Source organism: Caloenas nicobarica, chromosome 10 (assembly GCF_036013445.1).
Source record: "Caloenas nicobarica isolate bCalNic1 chromosome 10, bCalNic1.hap1, whole genome shotgun sequence".
NCBI classification, from domain to species: Eukaryota; Metazoa; Chordata; class Aves; order Columbiformes; family Columbidae; genus Caloenas; species Caloenas nicobarica.
Window position 1 is genome coordinate 15974314 of NC_088254.1, and position 16716 is coordinate 15991029.

The following is a 16716-nucleotide window of genomic DNA, read 5'->3' on the forward strand; positions in this document are numbered from 1 at the left end:
AATAGGGGAAAAAACCATCTTTTGGCTGGTGTAGATTTGGTCTGAAAAACCTTCTGTGCCTAGACTAGTGAAAAGGATCTTTCCTATTGAGGTCAGTTCACAAGGGCATCTAAGCTGCTCCATGCTGCTCTAGTGATGCCAGACTTGAGCTAACTTAGTTGATCTGTTGGGGATCCTGTGACCATGTGAGAAGCAGGAGCATTTTCCAGACCTTACAGCAATTGTGTAGCCAAGGCATCCCAGTTATTTCCTTGGAAAACCCCTTTGGACCTATGAGAAGCTGGGGCAGATTAGAGCAATCCTCAGGATCCTGCAATGCATGTCTTGGTCCTGGCAACTGGATCTGTACTGGGGATTTCGAAAAGCTGGCATGGAAGTCTCTTATGTCTACATACTTGATCTGAGCTAAGAGCAACCTCACTGCAATCTTAGCAGCCACCTTCAATGACATATGTCTGTTCCTGCCATGTCTCATTCCAGCCCTTTGGAATGGCCTCAGTTGTAGAAATACTGTTACAAATGGGTGTCTGAGAAAGTAAAAATGATGAGCTGACACCTGAAGGCAAATATGTGGGCCTTTTCTGCAAGAACTTGTGGAACTGGGCACAAAAGGTGGTAACAAACAGGGTTTCAAGTCAGGAGGAAGGGAAATGTAAGCTAAACATCAGGATGTGTCCTAACAGTGAACCAGAATGTGTCCTCCTTCAGTCAGGCTTTGAGGAGAGGGCGGTGGGACTGGGTGTCTCAGCAGAAGGGTTCTCTCCTGGAGCTCCCATCCAGCGCTCCACAACAGGATTGCTCCCTCCAGTCCAGAGAACTATTCTCTGATGAGTCCTGAATATTTGCATTTATTTAGCTTCAGAGAATAATTTTCATCTTTAATAGTAATTAGCATCTAATCATTTCTATATTACAAACATGCTAGTAGTGGCTTTCCCCGGCTGGGGCACCCCAAGGCAGGAGAATTATGAAGAGATGGTTAATACGGCCCTTGAAAATGTTATATTTATGCAGTATGTTCACTGGGGCTGAAGGAAGGAGGATGCCTGCTCCACTTACTTTTACTTTTCATCTTGCCAGTATTTCTGGCAAATTCTAAACTTTCAAATTACTTTCAAAGAGGTGGGGTTGTGTAAGGAGAAGATGCCTCCAGTGTACAGGTTTGGGTGTAGATGGGACATCTGGGGCTAAGGAAGTATATGGAGTTATGAGAGTCAGGTCTCCCCAGCCTCACAGTGGTACTCTTCAGCTTCAGAAATGTTAAGCCAGACTGAATAAATCATGAGAGGAAAGTAGACATAGGAAGGATTCTCCATTTTTCTCAATCCCTTGCCTAGGGGAAACATGGACGAGGTAGGAATGAGGACTTTTCCACTCCTGATTAGTGGGAAACTCTACAAAAGACTTGTTCCCGGTTCTCCATCCAGACTGCTTGCATGCCCCTTGTCCTCAGAGCACTTGTGCCTGCATGCACCACATATGAAATAATTGCCTGTTGGTTATGGAAAGACAGAGCGAGGTAGCCCTGCCGAGAGAGGGCGTTTTGGCTTTAATTTAACTGCAGCCGTTTGCTGGTTATTCGTTTGGTTCTTTTTTAATAATTACATGTGTGTCGATATCTCTCTCTTTTTTTCTAGTTTTGCTCTTTTTTGTTTTCGTTTACTTTATTTTGCTTTTTTCTTTTTTCTGTTTTTTTTTCCCCTTTAGGTTTCAGAGAAATTATGTTGAATCCAATAAGCCTCCCTGGACATTCCAAACCTCTTAACCAAGGCATTTATGTTGAGGATGTCAGTGTTTATTTCAGCAAAGGACGTCATGGCTTTTAAAAACTCCTTAAAAGTCCCTGTTCTGATGTCAAGTTTATAGGCTGTGCCCTCAAAATGGTGGGAAGCAGTAAGCGTGGTCTGTATGGATTGAGGTCTCCTCCTAATAGGACTCTACAGCCCTGCCTGTACACACGTTAAAGCCAACTGAAACTGTGGTTCTCTGTCACCAGATAACAGGGTTGTTCTTTTCCTCCAATGGTCGCTGTGTTCGTTAAATATTCCTGCAAGGCACAACAGCAGCAATGAGAGCAAATAAAGAGAATTAAAACCCAATTGAAAAGGAGTCATCCTAATAACACAGTAAATAATTGTACTTTTTGCTTTAAAATAAAACACAAAACAAAACCAACCAAGCCAACCAAACTGACATCTTTAGTCATGTTCTCCCTGCTTGGAGTTTTCCTTGTAAGCTTGTGTCTTCGCAACACCCAGTGAATGCTGCCATCACCTCTTATGTGGCACTGCCATGGGAGGTCTCCCAGAGTGAACCGAGGCGGGAGCCTGGAAGAATCTAATGCAGAACGAAGACTTTTGGTAAGAACGAAGGCAGCCCCACTCCCAGTTCTTGCACAGAAAATAATGTTGGAAGGAATAATAATGGAAAGAAAAAAAAAATCTTCTCTCACAGGAAGAGAATGTGGTTATCTTTGAAGTGCACATATTCTAGGAGGCTTTTTTTTGTTTGTCTGTGTGCGTTAGAGCGGCTCGTTGGATCTGACTATATCGTTGTCGTACTCTGGTCTCTCCCTGCTGCTTGAATGATGAGCTTTATCTGAGGAGTTGCCTGGACTTCCCGCATGGATGGAGAATCCATAGCACAGGAGAGTCCATGTCCTTGCCAGGACTAGGGCAGTAAGCAAAGTAGAAAAGCCTATCAGACGCACGCAGGTCCCAGTTGCTGGACCTTTTCCCCTTTAGCTCTTTCCTGTATTCCCACCCAACTGGAGATTGGTTGTAACCCAGTCATGTACCCAGGACCATCAGCGTGAGGCTGACTGACTGAAGGGGAGGAAAAATAAGTATTCTCTTGCTTCTTTTCTGGCATAAACAGGAATATCGATCCTGCTCTCTTGGCCGATATTTGTATTCTCTCTCCCTTCCCACTTTTGTCTTACTTCATCCAAAGCCTCTCAGATGGAAAAATAAACCCCTTGATCCTGTCCTCAAGAGAAGCCAGCTGCCCTCATGGCAACTTACAGAGCTTTCCTTGGACTCTCTGGATGCCACGTGTACGGGCAATACAGATTTGCTCACACATATCAGTGATAACCTATAAGCAAAGCAGATAGTCTCTAGAGGGAAAATAACCTTCTGAAAGCTTCAAGTGTTGCCAGATCCTTTTCTGAGAGGAGTATTGAACCAGGAGCTTGCTCACCAGCCACTCAGATTTTCTTGCCTTCTTGGTGGCCCGAGACGACCTTATCACATCAGGGATGTCTCTAAATCACCAGCTCTAAAGGGTCACTGCAACTGGAAAGAGTCATAGTCCCCCTCTGCCAGAATGGGGTAGAAGCCTCAGAATGGGATGTTCTGCTTCATCCTGCCTTTATGGTGACCTGTATGAACCACCCTGGAAATTGCCAGGAGGTTTTATTATCATGACCCTGGGAATATTCCATTCTCTTGCTTCTTCTCCTGGTTCGCTTGCGTAAAAAGGTAAAGTGCAATAGAAGAGTACAGGAGAAACGGTAGCAGATTGCTTTAAGTTAACGGACATGCCTTAGGGGGCGTCTACGTTAGGATGAGGAGGCCTGGCTCAGGTTGGATGGCTTCAGAAACCATGACCAAAACTCCCAACAATGTTTCCTGCCCGCATCGGAGCTGGAACTGCGAGAGGTGCACTACCAGAGAGGACCTGCAGCCATGTGCTCTTGACACCTCAATTCTGCAGATGCACAGAGTGAGGAGGAGCTTCACCAAGCGTGTGAATCACTGGGTGCTTGTCCACACTGAATTTCCTCATCTCCTGGAAGTCGCCCACCTGACCTGGGGATGTCTTGTCCGTCTGAACTGTCTCCTCTCCCTAGCACTGTTCAGGGGACTCTGCTCTCAACTGTGTGTATCAGTACTAGAGATACATCTGTGGCCCTGGACCAGAAGCCTATATCCAAACACCTTAGCAGAGGAAGGGTTGAATTTTGCAGCTCAGGTCCATCTCTGCTTAGAAGAAATCCTCTGGACCGTACAGCATAATTTAAAGCAGTTCTCCCCACTGTGATCAATGTCTCAATTTGTTTAACACCAATTAAAGTCTCTGGTTCCTCACTGCTGAAAACAAAAGCCAGTTATGGCCGTTTGCAATTGGTGGCTTTAAGTAGCAAGTCTAAGGATGTTTTTTAAAAAAAAAATTATTTTATTTTTAATTATTGTAAATCATTACCTCATTTTCTGTCAATGAGACTCCTCCATCTTTGAGCATTCTTATCTTGCCATAACTATCATCCTGTGCTAATGGGAAATGGGACAGTCCCTTTTCACAGAGACTATAGGGGTGTTCAATGTCTAGTTTCTTAATAAACACTTTATTTTCTAACGAAACAGCTGCATCAGGTCTCTTCTTTGAAGGCAAAATAAATAAATGTTCAGAATGACACGTCCTATAGTCTACTTCTTCATGAGATGGTCCATGTGGGGAGTCTGGTTGGTTTGCTTCTTAGGGGATGCAGAGGGTGGGATTTACAGTTGTGATGTGAACGTCGCTCAGGCGTAGTAGCTCTTGCTTCTGTCACTCTCATCAGGCACAAAGATGTTTTCTTGCTTAAAGGTTTTGCTGATGATGATCTCAGTTGACCATCTGTTGTTTTTTGTAGCTCAGAATGGTCATATTCTTAGGGACAAGGCAGTACTGCTGGGAGATGGTGTCAGGATTTGCCAAGACAAGTTTCTACACTTAGTGGAAGGAATTTTATTAGGAACCTTATCTCTCAGAGAGCTTGACACTAGATGATTGTTCTGGCTGTGGTGATCTTGTATCAGAACACACTGTTGCTGCAGGTCTCCCTGCTTGGCTGTGCAAATTGCTCTCCTGTTGGGTGTTGGACTGTTCTCTCTTCGTCAGGGACAATTAGCCTCCTTATTAAGCTAGCGAGGATGTGTGTGATATAGAGGCGATGGGGTACAGGTGAGTGCTGCACTCAGGCTCCTCATCAGGAGTTCACGTACGGATGGTTGGTTGCTCCAGGAGGAGAGAGGAGCCACTCTGCAGTGTGCAGGGCTTGGCATGAGGATGTGTCTTATTGGTTGTGTCACTACTGGGAGATGTCATTTATGTGACTTAAAGCTGCTGTGCCAGCCTGCAGGTGACTGGGCATGAGGCTGGGGCTGTGTTTGAGCTGATATTGGTGGATGGTGCTGGAACCCTCTTAGAAAACCCAGTGAGGGTTTTGATGAGCAAAATAGAAATAAGTTTTCTGGCATCCTTCTGTTCCTCTAACTTCTGGGCACGACTTTCAAGCAAATATATCAAAAGGATGCTATGGGTGAACTTCTGCATACTATTCTCTTCTGATGAGTGTGCTTCTAGAAGTGATTGGGTGCTGCGGTTCACAGGGTTAGGTGATGGCTGAGATCTTTACCTTTCCAGGGATGTCTGCAAGCAGCTGAGCTGCATCAGATTTCATCCCTATTTCCCTCTCCTTTCTGAGGTGGGGGAAACAAACATGGGTGCTGGAAGCTCTACCTTCTCCTCCCCAATACTCCAGGGTCCGTTATCAGGTTTCGCAGCCCAGAAACCTTGCAAACAAGGGTCCAATTAGCCAATTACTGATGCCGCTGGTATGGTCCGCCTTAGTTCACTTTGCTTTATATTTCAGGGCAACTGATTCCTTACATATGAGTTCCCACAGTGTTTTTGATGCTGCCAGTTCCCAAGGAGCCAGCTTAACTCTGCCTGTGGGCTCTGATACATATTGCAGAGGGGTTGGGCACTTGTTTCTCCTTGTGCTTGCTTCTTGGTTGCCTCTGTTACTTGACGTACCCATGTGAAGGCTCTGTGCTCTTCAAGACAGCTGGACCGTGAGTTGATACTGCTGTCTTGCTCTCCCTTCCCACGCTGGCTCTTGAGCTTACTACTGAAGGAGCTTGGAGTACTGGCTGTGGGCAGTGGTACGTATCAGCTCCTCCTGAAAATCACAACCCTGCCTTCTCAGTTCTTGTAGAGTGTGGAGGCTGTATGTGGACAAGCAGGAAAGCAAAGTTGTGTTTACTTGTGTTTTGACTCTAAAAAGGTGGAGTCACATTTCTTTTAGTTCATGCCTGGAGTGAGTGTGATGCGCACTGTCTGGTTCTGGCATTATACCTCTCTGAATGATGGAAGCCATGGGTGGCCTGACGGGACCTTAGGACTGGACTTGCCACAGGCGAGTGTTTGATGTGTGTGATGCCGTAGGTCATGATTGGTGTATATTGAGACTCTGACACTGCTTATCCAAGCTGCATGGGATGAATCTTTATATTTTTACTGCTCTTTTGTTTATATAGTTGTGCTTTTAAGGAGTCAGCCTTTCTTTCTCAAGAGGCTGGAGCTGCTTTGAAGGTAGTAGTTTTCTCTACCACCAGGTCTTTGGCCTTTCCAGTATGTGTCTGTGCTCAGTGTGGTGGGGCAGAAGTCCCAGGAGCTCTGGACACTCAGAGGAAGATGCTTCTGCTGTTTCAGCAAACCGCACCAGCATATCACTGCTCTGCTCTGATTTGTACCCAGAACAAGCTGCAGGTCCTTGGGGTTAAGCCCTGGCATTAGCAGAGGATAAAGAGGCCTAGACACAGTCATAAAGCTGAAAACCAGAGGTTTGGAGGAGCAGCAGGAAGAGAGTATGCAAGGAAACAACGCCAGGTGACTTCATTTTTGCTTAAAGTTTTGAAGCACTTCTGGTGTGGTTTATACAATGAGTCAGAGGCCTTATTATTTTTATATTTACCAGTCCTGCAGACCTTGATCAATTGACAGAAAAGTTTAACAGGCTGTGGGAAAGTGCATACAGCTGCTTTGAAGGGGAAAGAGTGTGACGGGAAACCAGCACACAAAGCGCTGGAAAAGGTGCTTTATCTGGTGAAGCAACGACGCGTCTTCCTCTGCTGCTGTGGTGCATTTTGCTTTGTCTATACCTTTTGTGGTTTCTCTGATGTGCCCGCCACACTCTCCTCATGACAAGCAGGCTCCTGGTGGTGCCAGCACGTGGTCTGATGCTGCAGAGCATCAGCCACCAGCTCCACATCTCCGGTGACCTGAGCCTGTTGTGCGGTAGAGGTGCACTGCGGGCTGTGGGACATCCTACCCTGTGCCCACACCACGGGGGATCACACAGGTACTGCTCTGCCTGGACTCATAGCATAGGAAATCCAATGGTAAAAATAAGTTAATTTGTTCAACGTGGCTTTCTTTGTGTTTCTCGTAAACTGACATGTGGGAAAGACAAAGATGGCTTAGGGATGCAGATCCGATGCCTCTCTGCTTCGGCTGGGAGCTCACTTTGGTTGTGTCACTCCTGACATCATTCTTCAGTTTGAATTTCACCTCCTTAGGTGCACCATTGGAGTTTTGGCGGTTGTTTTTCTGTCTTCCTTATTGGGATTTGGTAATTGTTTTCCAAAGAAGTGGTAAGTGTCTTAATGAAATCAATACAGAAATTCAAAAGAGTGTGTTAACTGAGCTTTTGCCAGACAGCACTTTGAGGTGGAGTTCAGTTTTTGAGTTTGTCAAGAGCTAGAATAAATCCCAACCCACACTCCCAGCCCTGGTAAAGAAACGTGGGATGATTCCTTTGCGAAGCGAAGATGATGATCTCTCCAGCAGTAAAGCAGTGTGCAAGTACAAGAAAATTATATTTGAACTTTATTAATTTTGAACTTGTGAGTGTAGCTGCTGACTAATCAGCAGGAATAAATTTTAGTTGTCCTCTAAAAAGCTGAAGGATTCGTTCCAAGCCCTGGTTAAATGATTTGCTCTGCTGTTAGTGAGTTATTTGTGACGTGTGCCCCATTCCTGCAGATAAGTTGACTTTTTGTAAGGGTTTGCCTATGATTTCAGACTATTTGGCTTTTTTCATCTGAGGGTTTGCTTCAAATATTCATGTTATGTGACTGGCTGACTGGTACTGCTTTTGCTCTCAGGTTGGGTGAGTGAATGTTTCAAACAGGCAGACTGAAATGTAACATGCAGGGATGCTCTTCAGCAATCTGATATTTGAGGTTGTCCCTAACCCCAAGTTTCCATTTCATATCTTGGGACTGGTACCACCTTACCAGTTCTGATGGTAAAAATACCAAACAAACCACTGTTCCCCAGGCCCTTTGGAGCAGTTAAGAGATTGTTTTCAGAGCAAGTATCCTTCATGGCTCCAGCTTGAATTTTGGGAGCAGCCTGTATCTGATCTGTATGTGGGTCTGCAGCCACTGATCTCAGCGCAGCCACTGCTGGAGGTCACTGTCTTTCATAAGAAGTCAGAAAGAGCCAGACTGGAGTCGCATTAGACTCAGTAAACTGCCAGGATGTCTGAATAAGCTAATCATGGCCAGGTCATCATTATCTTAAGTGAGTCAGAGATGTGTCCAGGCTGTTTATTAAGATAATTGGAAGAGGGAGGGATGTTTGCAGTCTGTGAACCAAGCCGCTGAGGCGGTGGAATGTATTGCAACATCTGATACAAGAGAGAAGGAGCTCATGGTCTTGCAAATTGATGTTCTGCGTGTGTCCAGGGCGTGGTTGCATGGGGATTCAGTCCCTGGTGTCAATAATGGGGATGTAAGGTGGCATCATCAAACACCACCAACGTGAACTTGTCTTGCCTTGCCAAAGAGGTTGTACCTCTGCTCAGATTTCCTCACGAGGCCTTTTTTTCCTGGTAATTTTAGACATATTCTGGATCAACAGAACATTTTGGGTTTGCTACATCAGTGCCAAGCAATATTTGGGGATGACAGGAGCAGCTGTGCACAGTCACTCCTTGCTTGGCAGTGCCTAGTCCAGTCCTCTGCAGAGTGCTGGAGGTGGCAGCAGGTTTGCTTTGTGTTTCCTGAAACATGATTGTTCATCGAATGGTGCCAGAGGGGTTGCAAGTTTAAGAGTGTTTAAGCTCCAGTCATATGCTCAGCGGTGCTAGAACAACTCCAGAGGTACATGTCCCCCAGAGCCATCACACCTCCCAGTGCACAGACGTTGCAGGCAACTGAGAAAGGACTCGCTTAAAGACAGGTGAGTGTCATTCTTCTCCTTCCAGGGAGCTGTTGTGTGAAATATGCTGAATTCAGACCTCTAGCAGGAATTATTTTGATGGATCTGTTCTAAATGCATAAAGGATAACAGACTGCATTAGACATTATCAGTGAGAAACTGTCAGTCCCTGCTTGGGAAGTAGCAGGGGCTCTTCTGGCTGAAAATTCTGCAGATGCAGCACCGTGTGAGAGCCAAAAACCAAGAAAAGCCAAGTGCTGCTGGATTTGGCGTTAACCCCTGCCATCGCTCCTGCTTGACAGCCCGGGTCAGGGCTGGGGGATGCAGCTGGGGTGCCAGTAGGTATGGCAGAGCTGTGGGAGTTGTTCGGCACGGCTTTCCCTCCTCTAGAAAGCTCGGGAGCACAGAACTGCAAGGGTGGCTACTGGATGGTAGTGCTAGTCTCTCATTTTCATCAGCAATAAGCAAAAAAAGGCTCTGGTGTGCCTTAATCCTTCTGTCTGGTGCCAGCGGGGCGTGCATTTCAGATGGATCGCCTCTTTTGCAGCCACATGAAACACTTGGCACTCGATTCCATCAAAAGATCTGTAGCCAGGGTTTCAGAAGAAGGCAGCAAAGTCCCTGACAGTGCATCTTGGATGAAAATACTGTCCTGTGACTAGACTGAAAGTTCAGGTTAATCCTGTTAACCTCAGAGGGGACTCCTGGGAGTCGGGTACTGTTCTGCGTAGGTCCTTAAGCTCCTCTGCAGGACTGTAATGTGTGAAGCATCTAATCTTGTGCCAAAAATCCCTCCCTGGATGTAGTGGTGCTGGCCTGAGCCTCAAAGAAAATGGGCAGATTGATATCAATAGCAGTCTTACAAGGGAAGGAGAATATCTCTCGCCAAAAAAGCTAGAGTACCCCTTAGGAAATAAAGAAGGCTCCCGAGCATAAAAGATATCGTCAGGTACACAAAAACGGGTAAGGATTGACAATGTCCCTTCTAAGGAAGGACATCTCTAAGAACCCAAAGAGCAAGGAAATGTGGTGATCATGAGCTGTAGATACAGCATAGATGGAAACCTGGCTCTTTGATCCTGAAAGAACCACTGAAAACAAATGGGCTGCACAAGAATATATTGATGGTCCCTTAAAGGATGGTTCAACCTTCTGGGGCAAGTCTGTGCCCTTAGTTTATGGCACTATGAAGCTCAGGTTTTCTGGCTACCTGGGCTGTTGGTCTGCCAGCACAGGGAGGGAAACATCCCATAGCTTGCTGGGCACGAGCCATGGAGGACTTTGCTGCCCAGCCTGTCCTGTCTGAGAACTCTATCTTTTGCCTGTGCTTTTGCCTGTGCTCCCTTCTGAGTAAGGATGGGTCCTCTTGTGGTTGGAGCTTTAACCAGATCTTACCCAGGCCCATGCTTAGGTTCCCCAACGAGAAATCAGAGGATGACCATCTCTTTCGTTACTTGGACATAACATCCTTGGAATTGTCTGAAGCGATGATCTTATCTAGAGAAGTAAGTAGATGTTTGCTGGTCATGGTGCAGGGATGTGTGTATGTTTGTGTTTGTATGCACAGTAGGAATCAAATATTGATGGTGGAAAGATGGTGTTGGATTTCCAAGGGAAGAGAGACAATCATTAAATGTGATCTACTGCCCAAGGCAGAGAACTGGAAGTTGAGATGGTAAAGTCGTCAGTGGATTACGCTGTGACATGGAGGTAAGTTTTTGCTGCAGCTTCCCCATCTGTAATCCTGCATAAATGATTTAAGTCCCCCACAGTGCACTGATGGTATTTGTACACTCCAGCTGCCAGGGGTGGATGAGAAGAGCCTGGCTCTGAGCTGGTCCTGGGCGTGATTCAAAAAAGCAATTCTTGAGGCCGTCAGCAGCAAGCACGTCCCTGTGCCGCAGAGACTGAGCTGGGGTCTCCCTCAGAGCTCAGCTTCCAGTTCAGAACAGCTTCTGGATCTGGAAAAGTGGGGAGCCACAAGGGTCCTTTCCCAAGGGACATCCCAGCCCAAGCGCAGGCATCGCACATGCTGCTCCCTGCTCCCTCACAGCACCCTGAATAAAGACTCTTTGTTCTAAGAGATATAGATTATATACATATTTTAAGGCTCCATGAATCATTCATAGTGCAAAGATGAAACCAACCAAGCATCAGAGCTGAGGAAAGGCTGAGGGTGTGAGGCGAGGAGCCTTCTATTATTTATTGTACTAAATCTTGACCTGGTAGCACCTTTGCTTTGGGAAGCCCTCCTTTCTCCTAAAAATAATGTAATCTGCAGTACTCTCTTACTTTCAACAGATAATTGTAGCAAGAACCTAATCAGCCGCTTCCCTTGTTGTGCAGCTTGGTGGTTGACCTTTAAAGGAGTAAAAGGTATGTCCTAGTGAGAGTTGGGCTACTGGGAGAAGCATGGACACATTGGCTTGGATGGAGAATGAAGAATCTTAGGTATGCTCTGGGGTCAAGCAGGGTTCAAAGGTTAACACTGGATCTGGCAAACAGCAGCTGGGGAAAATGGGATTGAATGGTTTGGAAAGAGCTTCTGGCTCGTTTCTGACTGAGGCAGGCACTTCCAGGCTCAGTGTGGCACAGGCCAGCTGTGAATAAGGTCTCCTGTTCATTCGTGGTCATTTGGTGGTCCACATGAGAAACGTTTGTGTGTGTCAGCCTTGTTCCTGGCAGCCAGATGTCCATAGAACAGAAAATGTCTATGGCTTCTTGGATGGAGGCAAATGCAAATTAGTAAATCGAGAGTGTTGTTGCGTGATTCTGGTTTGTGGTGTCCTGACCTCTTGGCAAGAAGAAGTAGTCAACACAACCTGTCTGAATAGCACTGGAAATCATAGCCAAAAAAGTTAAAAGGGTGGAAGAAAGACTGGTTGTTTGCTCACTTGCTTTTTCTTTGTGGTTTTCCGGTTTGATTCTGTAATCTAAGAGAAGGGCTGGAAGCTGAGCTTTTGTTTTATAAGATCATAGTTTGCTTTGTTATTTCAGTTGTATTGCAGTAAAAATTCAGGTTCTGCTTGTCCTGATTAAATGACAAAATGTTTTACCACAACAGCAGGAAACTATCATGTTGCTTTGTTACTGCCTTTTTAATTACTGTGACCAATTCATTGGCAAGAGTAATATTATTATTGCTAAGGACTGGAGGCACCTTCCCTTTCCATTGCTGTACGGCCCCAGGGCTTGTGAGATGCGTTTTTGGCAGTCAGGTGAGATAAAGAGAACTTCATTTATTTGCTGCTCTTCATTTGTGCCAACACAAGAGCTTGTGAGGCCACAGTCTAACCTGAGTGTCTAATATGATCCAAGTTAAAAATAACCCCACTTCTACCCCTGCTCCCTCGAGGGTTATTTTTTTACCCAGAACATTTCAGGGCACCGCTTTGCCAGACAGCGAAGACAGCATGAGGGAGGGGGAGGCCAGTGTTGGGGTGGAGATGGTGGGGATATGTGGGCGCAGGAGGAGGCCAAACACCCATCAGAGCTGGCAGCTGATAGTTTGCAGCAAGCAAGCACCATGAACCCCAAGAAGGCTGCTGCAAAAACTGAGAGAGAAATTATTTGGGAACATGTGCTCTTTCTAAAGATTTTATTTTTTTAATAGAGAAACCTTTCAGGCCTCTTTTTAATTCATAATAAAGAGCAGGTTGAAAAGAAGGAGAGGGCAAATGAAAACAATTAGGCTTGTTCCTTTAAAGCTGGAAGGTCACCTTTAAAAATGGATGAATGCAGCATTTGGAGGAAGCTCCAAGGCAGCAAGCCTGGCGATCAGCGCTAGAATAGGAGGCAGAATGAAGATGAAAAGAAGAATCCAATTGGGATCTAGGAGAAGCTGCAGAGCTGCGAGTGCCCATGGTGGACTCGGGTGGAGGTGGTGTTTAAGGGAGCTTCTCTGCTCGTTCTCTCAAAGCTGCTGTTGTGCATGGTGATGTGCTGGGGGAGCATTGGTGGGTGCTGGAAATCCAGCTGGGCTGCACAGGAGCGTGTGAATCGGTGACATCGTTGTTGGCGTAAGCTGGAATTTGGGATAAAATTAAGGAATTGCTTGCCTGTTCCACATACAGGGATGCTGAGCAACCCTAGAGATGTCTCACTTGTGCCAATTGTGTTCATGCTGAGTTGTCCCCTTTCCTAGGTATTTCCTCCCCACAATACCCCAAATATGAGACATTGCAAGGAATGATGCCCAACATTTGAAACTGTAAACTCCTGTTGTGTCTGACACAGACCTTTCTCCCCCATGCTCCTGCCCTTCCCACCTTACCTTGGAACCCACCAGACACAGCCTGGGAGCTGCCTGATTGTTGAGAGGGCACACAGCAGCTCTTTTTTCTTCTCTAACCGGCTCAGACATATCCTCAACAAGCTTCAGACAGCCTCAGGTCCCACAGGTTCTTCAAGAGCCTGGATAAGCACAGGGAAATGTTTTCCCCCCTATGAATCTACAGTTAGTCTGTAAAGCTTTGGAATCTGCTGAGAAATGCTGTCTACATGGTGTTTGATGTTTTGTCCTGCTGTGTTGCTTCCCTTTTTCTGTATCTGTCCTATTAGAAGGTTTTTAGAGCACTTTTGCAATCAACAGTCGATAAGACTTGCTAAGGGTATAGTTTGGAGGCTGTTTTCAGGAAGGAAAACTGAGGCAACTGTGTTGCCTTCCTCAGGCAGATGCAGTTCCCAGGAGTTCACATGGGAGTGAATGGCCAGACAGAGAACAGGGCCCCAGGGACACTATGGGGACTGTGACCAGAGAAACCTGGGACTCTGGCACCAGTCTCATCTATGTCTGCCGTGCGCAGAAGCTCCCTATGACAGAGAATGAAATGATATTTCTTAAGGGTTCACCTAAGAACTGAACTCATTTCATGTTTAAGCACTTGCATGTCTTTCCCACTGAGCCAAGGCACGGGGGCATCAGACACATGCTATCTGTTGCTTATTAAGTGGTTTAACAAGCCCAGCTAATTACAATGTACTCAAGGATTTCGTAGCTTATGAAAGCGGTCTCTGTTTGTTTGTGTCAGTGCTTTAATACATTAATACACCAATTAAACCTCAGGGTGTGTGCGTGCTCACACAGCTTAACATAGAGGAAGGCATGTTGATGTCTTTCATAATCATCTGGGGCTGCTCTGGCTGTTTCAGCTCCAGCTCTGAAGGGATGTTTGTGGTTTTATACTCAAGCTTGTCGCTGAAGGGACATGCATCCTCTGTGTAAAAACATAGCTCAACCACACCAAGAAGCATGTTGTTTTACAAGGCTCTGGCAGACACGGGCACTCTTTGTCATCAAGGTTTCCTTCTCTCAGGCAGGCCTGGGAGAGTTTCTCGGTCTTTGTGTCCATCTCGGTGCTGATGATACAGGCAATTTGTGCATGAAAGTGTTGTCTTCTCTCCCTCAATTAGTCCTGAGGGGTCACCAGTGAGGAGCATGCTGTCTGCGACATTTGCACTTGTTTGCGAAGGGCCCAGTGCCTTTGTTAAACCACACGGGTGACGAGCGATAATCAGTGCACAAGGCACCAGTGTGAGTCAGTGCAGGGATGGGGCTGGAACAGGCAGCAAGGGTCAGAGGTAAAATCCTCCTTCAGTGCACTGAGAGTTCAGTGAAAAGAAGGCAATCATGGGGGAGGAGAAGGAGAAATGGCAGATTAAAGGAAATTGTGCAGCTGTAATAAATACACTCGAAATTGAAGAGCATCTAGGATGCAATGATTATATTCCCTGCAGAGCTGAAGTGCTGAGGAGGGTCTGCAGAAAGGGCAGCCGTACAAAACCACTGGCCTCTTGGAGAACCGGCTTATGGAGAATGCAAAATGAGTCAAAGAAAGCTGTCTGGGCTTTAGTGCAGGTCTTTAAGATACAGTTGGGAAGGCTGCCCTAAACAGTCTAGTGAAAATAAAGACAATGAAAAAAGGGATCAAGGGACTGACATATGCCAGGCTGGCTAAGCAAGAGATAGAGACCGTGATGGGACACTGCTGATGTATCACAGTGAAAGCAGAGGGGAGGAAGAAGAAACTAGGAGAAAGCAAAGGGATGGAAAGCAGCATCCATATGGGAGGGTGTCAGCAAAGTTCTTTTGCGCATAAGTATCTCTGAGAAACAATGAAACTGGCCTCACAGCATGGAGGGGTTTGGAGTTTTGACAACAAGGAGCTGGTAGGGAGGATACAGAGGAGAAAGTGCTTATCTTGAGAGCGATACTTGAGAGAGATACTCTCCTTAGAGTTAAACCTGGCGAGAGGTGTCAAGGACAACAGGAAGAGGTTCTTCAAATACATGGCAGATAAAACTAACACCAGAGGCAATGTAGGCCCACTGATGAACGGGGTGGGTGCCCTGGTGACAGAAGATACAGAGAAGGCAGAATTACTGAATGCCTTCTTTGTCTCTGTCTACTCTGCCGGAGGCTGTCCTGAGGAGCCCCGTACCCCTGAGGCCCCAGAGGAAGGCAGGGCAATGGAGGAGTCTGCCTCAGTTGATGAGGACTGGGTTAGGGAGCAATTAAGCAATCTGGACATCCATAAATCCATGGGTCCAGATGGGATGCACCCGCGGGTGCTGAGGGAGCTGGCTGAAGTCATTGCTGGACCGCTCTCCATCATCTTTGCCAAGTCTTGGGAAATGGGAGAGGTGCCTGAGGACTGGAGGAAAGCAAATGTCACTCCGGTCTTCAAAAAGGGCAAGAAGGAGGACCCGGGCAACTATAGACCGGTCAGCCTCACCTCCATCCCTGGGAAAGTGATGGAACACCTTATCCTTGGTGCCATCTTAAGACATATCAAGGATAAGAGGGTCATCAGGGACAGTCAACATGGCTTCACGAAGGGGAAGTCGTGTTTGACCAACCTCATAGCCTTTTATGAAGACGTAACAAGGTGGATTGATGATGGCAGAGCAGTGGATGTGGTCTACCTTGACTTCAGCAAAGCATTTGACACCGTCTCCCACAGCATCCTCACGGCAAAACTGAGGAAGTGTGGACTGGATGATCGGGTAGTGAGGTGGACTGCAAACTGGCTGAAGGAGAGAAGCCAGAGAGTTGTGATCAATGGGGCGGAGTCTGGTTGGAGGCCTGTATCTAGTGGAGTGCCTCAAGGGTCAGTTCTGGGACCAATACTGTTCAATATATTCATCAATGACTTGGATGAGGGAATTGAGTGTACTATCAGCAAGTTTGCTGATGACACCAAGCTGGGAGGAGTGGCTGACACGCCAGAGGGCTGTGCTGCCATCCAGCGAGATCTGGACAGGCTGGAGAGTTGGGCGGGGAAAAATTTAATGAAATATAACAAGGGGAAATGTAGAGTCTTGCATCTGGGCAGGAACAACCCCAGGTTCCAGTACAGGTTGGGGAATGACCTATTAGAGAGCAGTGTAGGGGAAAGGGACCTGGGGGTCCTGGTGGACAGCAGGATGACCATGAGCCAGCACTGTGCCCTTGTGGCCAAGAAGGCCAATGGCATCCTGGGGTGTATTAGAAGGGGGGTGGTTAGTAGGTCCAGAGAGGTTCTCCTTCCCCTCTACTCTGCCCTGGTGAGACCTCATCTGGAATATTGTGTCCAGTTCTGGGCCCCTCAGTTCAAGAAGGACAGGGAACTGCTGGAGAGAGTCCAGCGCAGGGCCACAAAGATGATTAAGGGAGTGGAGCATCTCCCTTATGAGGAAAGGCTGAGGGAGCTGGGTCTCTTTAGCTTGGAGAAGAGGAGACTG

At 46.6% G+C, this 16716-nt stretch overlaps 1 protein-coding gene across 6 annotated transcripts in view; it reads left to right on the forward strand.

Annotated features, from left to right (window-relative positions):
* NTRK3 (neurotrophic receptor tyrosine kinase 3) overlaps positions 1-16716 on the forward strand; it is a 212321-nt gene that overhangs the window by 139541 nt on the left and 56064 nt on the right. Inside the window, exon 13 of one of the 6 annotated variants that reach the window (XM_065641447.1) lies at positions 1708-4309. The exons of the other annotated variants lie outside the window; for them this stretch is intronic. Coding sequence (XP_065497519.1) covers positions 1708-1826 — 119 coding nt within the window. The 3' untranslated portion in view covers positions 1827-4309. Of the gene's footprint in view, positions 1-1707; positions 4310-16716 lie in introns of those variants that run through there. 6 annotated transcript variants of the gene reach the window in all.